Source organism: Penaeus vannamei, chromosome 2 (assembly GCF_042767895.1).
Source record: "Penaeus vannamei isolate JL-2024 chromosome 2, ASM4276789v1, whole genome shotgun sequence".
NCBI classification, from domain to species: domain Eukaryota; kingdom Metazoa; phylum Arthropoda; class Malacostraca; order Decapoda; family Penaeidae; genus Penaeus; species Penaeus vannamei.
In genome coordinates, this window is record NC_091550.1 from 47,088,221 (window position 1) to 47,095,720 (window position 7,500).

General features: G+C 35.1%; 1 protein-coding gene across 14 annotated transcripts in view; it reads left to right on the top strand.

Moving 5' to 3' along the window:
- Osbp (oxysterol binding protein) overlaps positions 1-7,500 on the top strand; it is a 337,878-nt gene that overhangs the window by 281,121 nt on the left and 49,257 nt on the right. For 5 of the 14 annotated variants that reach the window (XM_070133810.1, XM_070133814.1, XM_027381268.2 and 2 more), the window contains 4 exons: positions 649-823; positions 1,446-1,541; positions 4,128-4,255; positions 5,712-5,831. In XM_070133810.1, coding sequence (XP_069989911.1) covers positions 649-823; positions 1,446-1,541; positions 4,128-4,255; positions 5,712-5,831 — 519 coding nt within the window. The remainder of the gene's footprint in view (positions 1-648; positions 824-1,445; positions 1,542-4,127; positions 4,256-5,711; positions 5,832-7,500) is intronic. The other 9 variants (XM_070133851.1, XM_070133858.1, XM_070133864.1 and 6 more) reach the window with 3 other exon arrangements.

The following is a 7,500-nucleotide window of genomic DNA, read 5'->3' on the forward strand; positions in this document are numbered from 1 at the left end:
CACTCAAACCCGCGCGCGCGCTCACACACACACACACACACACACACACACACACACACACACACACACACACACACACACACACACACACACACACACACACACACACACACACATACACATACATACATACACAGAGAGAGAGAGAGACAGACAGACAGACAGACAGACAGACAGACAGACAGACAGACAGACAGACAGACAGACAGACAGACAGACAGACAGACAGACAGACAGACAGACAGACAGACAGACAGACAGACAGACAGAGAGGGAGAGGGAGGGTCTATTTTAGTGTGATTATCCTTGTTCATCCTATTGTGGTCCGTAAGCCATTATCCCTCTTCCACCCCAGAAAATCACGTATTATTCAAGAGGCCATTGATTCGTCCATGCCAAAGCTTCGCATCAATTCACGACTTTCCTTTAATCTTCGTGTTCAAACGACATAGACAATAGATTTCCCGATTTTGTGTTTATAGGTTGTGGCTGATTGCTTGCGTGTTTGTTCCTCGGGGATAAACGGTGAAAACAGAGTCATGTTGGTTGTTTTCTTTTTGTTTTTCTTTTCTTATTAATATTCTTCTTTTCGTGTTATTTGATTCAAAGAAAAAAATTATATTTACTGACATATCCCTACTCTTTCAGGCTTGCAACGACTACGTGGATGTGAGTGGCACTGCTGGGCGCAAATGGCAGCGTCTCTTGCAGCATGAGCGTGACCAACGATTGAGGCTGGAAGATATGGTGGAGCAGTTGGCCCGCCAGCATTCACATCTTGAGCAGGAGGCCAAGGAACAGATGAATCAGGCCATGCCACCAGGTCAGTACAGGCGAGAAAAGGAAGGAAAGGAGAGGATGATCTGTCTGTAAAATGAGGGTTTGGAAAATTATTAGTTTATTATTATTGTATTTTTTTTTTCTATCAGTTTTTTTTATTTGTTTCTGTTAGTGTTCAGCTGAGTAACATTCAGTGTTGTTGCATGCACACTCCTTGTTAGGATTTATGAGTAATTAATTGGAAAAAAGGGGGGGAAGCATGTGCTTAACTTGAATCACATGTATGTTGCGCAGCTTTAAAAAGTTGATTTTATAAAATGCCTCTAGCAGCATTGTATGTTCTCTGTATTTTGATTTCACTGGTAGGATTAACAGGTTCTGTAATTTTTAAGTTGTGTATTATGACTAGTGTGATAAAAGAATGCTAATTGATTTCTTAAAAAAGAAGATAGGATTATGTCATGCTTTGCTTAGGCAAATTGGTTTTAGTGTCTGCCCTCATAGTCCCTAGTGCATTTACATTTATTATTTTATCTTTTGGGGAAAATGTATCCATCCCTTTGTAGGAAGGGTTATTCAGCAAGTTGAATAATGTTTGCTTATGCTAATGCTTTTACCTCTATAAGTATTGTGGGGCCTTGCATACATATTAGGTGTCTCTGTAGGGCTGCAAGGTCCCGTACCCAGCTCGGCACCAGTAGCTGTCAATGAATACCGACCTCCAGATCCAAATCCTGAACAGGTGAAGGAAGTACTTTCAGGTGGGTTAGGGATGAGAGGCGTAGATGTAGAGGATTTTACTCATCCGTACTAACACTAACCACTTGGAACTACTTTTTTCCACTTCTGGTTGTTATGTTGTGGTTGGCACTAGTGAGACATGGCTGTTCAGTAGCATTTGATATCTGATAGTCCCCCTGTACAAGATAAAGGTTGTCAAAGCTAGCAGGGTCAAGATCCTAGTGAAAATTAGATGGTTGTCTTTAAGGTTAACAAATAGATTGTGAGGACCAAAGACTGTACATTACTAGGACTGAGCAGAGACATACTTGATGATATTAGAAATATAAGATCTATTGAAAAGTTAAGTATATTTGTTTTCTACTTGAATTGCAATAGTAAACTTTGGAAGGGCTGCATATATAGTACATGTTTATCTTTAACCAAGAAAGTTTTGATGAATTGGAAAGTTATTGAATTCTTTGATTTATATTTAATAAATAGTAGATTATATGTAAAGGAATTTATGCATAAAATGCCAGTACGTTGACAGTAATTATATAGAACTATAATGAGAATACCACCAAAGATTATAGTAATATCTTTCTTTATTTAACAGAAAGAAAATTCTGATGCAAGATATGATGAATTCAATGATTGCTATTGCTCATTTACTGAACCTGAATAGGAAAAATAGCAGTCAGTCTGTAAATTAGTCTGTCTGTTTAGCTGTTTGCCTACAAAGTCATTTCACAGAATGTTTGCCACACATGCTATTTAGATCTACATTTACATACATGCAGTCCAATAAGGAAGTTTATATATATATCTTGAGGAACAGGTTTTGATGCTGGCAAGGACCCAAGAATGGGAGACCCAGATAAAACCCGTTTTATTGTCGATGTTGGTTATTTTATTTGATTCTTGCGGAGAAGGTATGGATTACATTTTCTGTTTCCTGTGTTATCATAACTTGGGTGTAGTGGTTTCCTCTTAGTCTTTGTGTAATATATCCAAATTTTAAATAGTATATCTTAGCAAGTGTATACATTGGTTCACTTGTAAGTATTTTAAGATTGTCTCCCAAAGTTGATTGCACATACTGTACCTGTTCTCTTTACAGCCACTTCTAGGTAAATCTTTTGAAAAATGTTCTTGCTATATTCAAGGATGAACTTAATTCAAGGAACAGATTCCTCATACAAGCAAAGATAGACAACAAGTACCTTTCAAACTTGTTCAAAGAGATGTCATACCAATTCATTTGTCACATCTCTGGTTTATAAGAAGCAATATCAGCGAGTTCTATCGGGTCTTAGACCTGTATTATGATATATATAGACATTTATCTGTTATGCTTTGATTATTTTTGGATTTCTATTGAAATAATGTTTCATGATATTTATATAAGGAGATTTGAATCAAAACAGAGCTTTGTGCATCAGATATGTATGTTCTTATTGATATAGGAAGGATTTTGAGAGAATGGATGGCTTTATAACACAGTGAATGTTATTTATGTATTTTTATTAAATCTTCAACAGGATTACATGCAGTTCTGATGGTGATTGGATTGAAATTATCAGTTATAGCTCTTAAACTCTATCTAGAGTTTGTATTGTCTATAGATTTGCCTACTTAGTGTGTGTTTAATAGAATAGGAGTGCTATGACAGATGATATTGATTATGCTTTCTTGTATCTACAACCTTGATCCAGAATTTTTCTTCATAAGAAGGATGGATCACTGATGACTTAGTTTTTATGTAAACAAGATCACATCAGCCTAAGTGTCCTAAGGGAAGTAACATTGCATTGAGGACAGAGATTAAATGATAAGGAGTTGATTGCACTTGAAATATTTATTTACATATAAGCACAAGTATTTAAAATTTGAGGTTGTAGTGTAGATAATTGATATCGATAGCTGAGACAGAAGAACGGAGAATCATCAAGAGTGGTTTTACCATCCCCAGACATGTATAAAAGGGTCTTGCTGTGTGAGAGTAAATTGATATCAGTTTTTTTTTCTGTCTATAATGAACAAGTGTTTCTGCATAGAGGCCTCTTATTGGTGGAACTAACAACTTTGATTATTTTCTTTTAGATTATGTTTTAAAAGGTTATGAGGGCAGTAACTTGTGCACAGCTGGTGGCTTGAAGTAATAAAGACTTGATAGTATAAGCACACTGATTTATTAGAAGCAAGAAGTGAGACATCTGCAGTTCTTTTAGCTGTTGTTGTCTGACTTGTCTTTTTTTTTCTTTATATTTGGAAAAGAGGGAGTAGTATCTGCATTTTTTCTTTTTTTTAATGTTAGCAATATTATATGAGGATGTTATTTGTTATTTCATCATGCTATTTATACAAAAGGGATGATAATAGATTTCCTATTATTTCAATTTTTAGATAATTTTGTCATATTCTATTATTTTTCTGTGATTTCCTATATTTGTACTTTGTCTCTGCCTATATACAGTATTTCAATCTGACTCATTCAGCATTAATTATCATTATTTTTACTCTATTTCCTTCTTTATAAGAGAGATCCCCCTCTCAGACTATAGCTTAGACAGATCCCACACTTGTAACCATCCCTTTCTTTAACTTCCTTGTTCTACCTGCAGGTCACAGCCACAGCGAGGATGAGGAGGAGAATGAGTTTGAGGACGCAGTGGAAGAGCTGGCAGAGAACTTCATTGTGCATGTAAATACAAGTCAGGCACACAGGAGGTCTAATTCCAATGTTTCTCAGGTGAGTCTTTGTTGCTGTGCGTCTTTGATCCTTGTTGTCATTGTTGCCGTATTTGTTTAGAGTACACTTTTGTATTTGTAGATTTTTCAAATTAACCACGCCATGGACCGTATGACATATTTTGCTGTTTTTTTTTAGGGATATATGTATTTATTTTTTTGTAGATTTGAATTTGTAGAATTGGAAGTTGATTTTTATGCTTGGTTTTGGTTTTAAGAAAGTGTATTTGAAGTAATAAGGGCTTGAATATGATCTGTGTTTTCCGTAATTTTGGGGGGAGATGCTTACAAATAACCATTTGTTCCTTTTTAGTTGTTTGTTGCATTGTTAACAGAAGTTAGAGATAGTAAGTTGAAAAGAAATTGTGATATGATATAGGTATTTGGTGGGCAGATATATATTGCTGGCATCATCATTGCTCTGGAGATTTTAAGGTGTTTATAAAAGGAGTAGAACAAAAGTTTCTTTTTCAGTCCTTTATATTAAATTTATTAAGAGGGAAGACATTCATATGTAATTCAGTTATTTTAGTGCCATTTCTCAACCTTTTTTTTCATATGTGATTAAACATTATCTATGGAAACTTATTTGCCTGTAGATACACATTTGAGGACGCTAGATGTGATCAAGAAGTTTGCCAGTATGGCAGATGAATTAATGATTGCAACATTTATTCTGCAACACAATATGATACGAAGACAGGAGTTGCTGAGATGATTAGCTACTTGGAAATAATCATCAGCAAAACTTGTATGGGAATAAGTAGACTGCAGAAACACACAAGAATTAGAGGCAGGATGATGATATAAGCCAAAAATGTATAATCTTTATATGCAAGGAAATTAAGAAGTGGGAGATAGATATTCACCAATATATGAAGATGGAAGAGCTGCCAGACTTATTATTTGCCCACCAGCATGTTTGTGCTTCTCCACTTAATCATAAATGAAGTTATGGCTTTTGCTTAAGACATAGAAGGTCGTGTAATGCAGTATAGGTCGTGTGATGTTGCTCTCCTTGCTTGTGGCTCGCTTGTATCTTAGACCTTCTTCAAGACTGCAAACAAACATCTGAAATAAACCAATAAAAGTAAGCTCTTGCCTTAAATGGAAGTTGGTAATACTTGGACCCTTAATTAGAGTACAGTGTGTTTTACCCTGTAGCACATGTAATATATATGATTTTTTTTGATTTTTTTACCCCTTTTTTCCCTTCTGTTTTGAGAGTGTGATATAAGAAAAGAGAAAGAAAGTAAGAAAGAAAGAAAAAATACTAAAATCCCTCATCAACATTTTATGCTTTCATGTGTCATGTGGTCATATTGTTTCACATAGGAAAGTATATGTAAACAGAGGGAGGTGTGGGGGGGAAAGCAGCCATGATTTAGCAATTTAGTTGAGAACAAAAGTATGCCTGGGAAAAAGCTTGTGGTTGATTATGTGTTTGGGTACTGTAGGCGTCAGAAGGGCACGGTGTAGGAGACACAGTGTCCGCATCCAGCAGCGAAGGAGACGGGCAGGACAACACCGTCCAGGTCATCATGAGGAAAGACAACAATACAGACAGTAGTTATAGCGTAAGTTGTTCTCCGTGAATGTTCCATTCCAGTGCTTCTGGCCTTTGCTTGATTTGATGGCTGTCATGTATGACTTATTGATGGTAGGTTTTTCTTGTATATCTTTGATTTGCATGTTTAGGGGAAGGCTTTTGAATAACCATATGTATTTTGCATACACTATAGGATGGCTGATTCACTTGTTTTTTCTTTTTTCTCCTTTTTTTTCTTTTGTTTTTGTATATTACTCTCTTTTGAATTCTATTTCTTTTTGCTTTTATTATGGTTGATTTCTTGGGCCTTTTGCTGGTTTGAAGTCATTTTCAGATTTCTTGGAACTTTGCTATTTTGCTCATCTTTTTTAGACTACCTCATTTTTAAAGTGAAAATGCATTGCTTACTCTATTGAAATGTGCAGAAGTACAGATACAAAACAAGGAAAATTAGATGGCCATATGTAACTTATTAATGTTGTTTATAAAGAATGTAAATTTTAGAAAGTAGATCATCACAAAGGTGCCCTGTGATGACTTAGTATTCACATTCCTCCTGTTCATTTTGAAAAGGCTGAAAATCCTACCATTGTAGCATTCCTCAAAATGATCTGTGTGATGATGGTATGTTATTTTGTTCCATTTAAGAACAGAAACAAACGTTAAATTGTTTGATGAACTCTTATGGGGAGATTACCGAGGCTTGTCAAGTGACTAAATAGTTACCTAAGAAGCACTGAACGGGTATATGATTAGCTGTCATTATCATGCATTTAACCCCCATTTACCCCCAACCCCAGTCTTAATGAAGGTCATGATGATATTGAAAAAAAGGTATGAATGAATATGCATCTTTTTATAAATGTAAAATATGTAATTACTCATCTTGCCACGAAATATTGTTCAGTCATTCATATGCATTGTTAGTGGCTAGCATTTTTTTTTTCTTCTTTTCTTTTTTCTTCTTGTCATGGGATAAATCGGTAGGATATTTGAGGAAAGAGATTAAAGACTGTATTTAAGTGGCTGAACTCCTTTCTCAAGCACAAGAAAATTTTTGAGTATTATTATCGTTCATTTCTTATTTGATTAGTAATTCTGTGATTATGTTACCTTTTTGGTCACAAGATTAAGATGCTGTGAGATGCTAAGTAGTGATAATTGTAAGACATTCATTTATGCATTAATGACATGAGCTCATTATGTAATTGCGTACGTGTGGGATTACTATACATGTGACTAATCATCAAGAGGAATTTTTACAAGTAACCAGTCCACATCACCATAAACAAGTACCTTCTACGCACTGTCTGTTACGGGTGGGCAGGTGATTTTGAATGTATGTTTGTGTGTTTGCAAGTATGTATACGTTTTTGTGTGTAAATGTGTGTGCTTGTTCATGTGTGTATGTTTTTGTTTATATGTATGTGCGTGTTAATGTTTGTATATGGTGTGTCTAGTATGTTTGCGTTTCTGTTTGTACATGGTGTGTTTGTATGTGTATACTGTATGTTTGTGTGTTATGTGTTTATGTTTATATTTGTCAATATGTATGTGTTTGCATTTTTGTGTTTTCTTAAGAATGAGTTGAGACACAAACTGAAGTTTAATTGGCTTTTTCTTTTGATGTGGCTTTCACTATGAATATTTTGCCATTTACATATTTATTCATTATTTTTGTTTACTTATTTATTTTT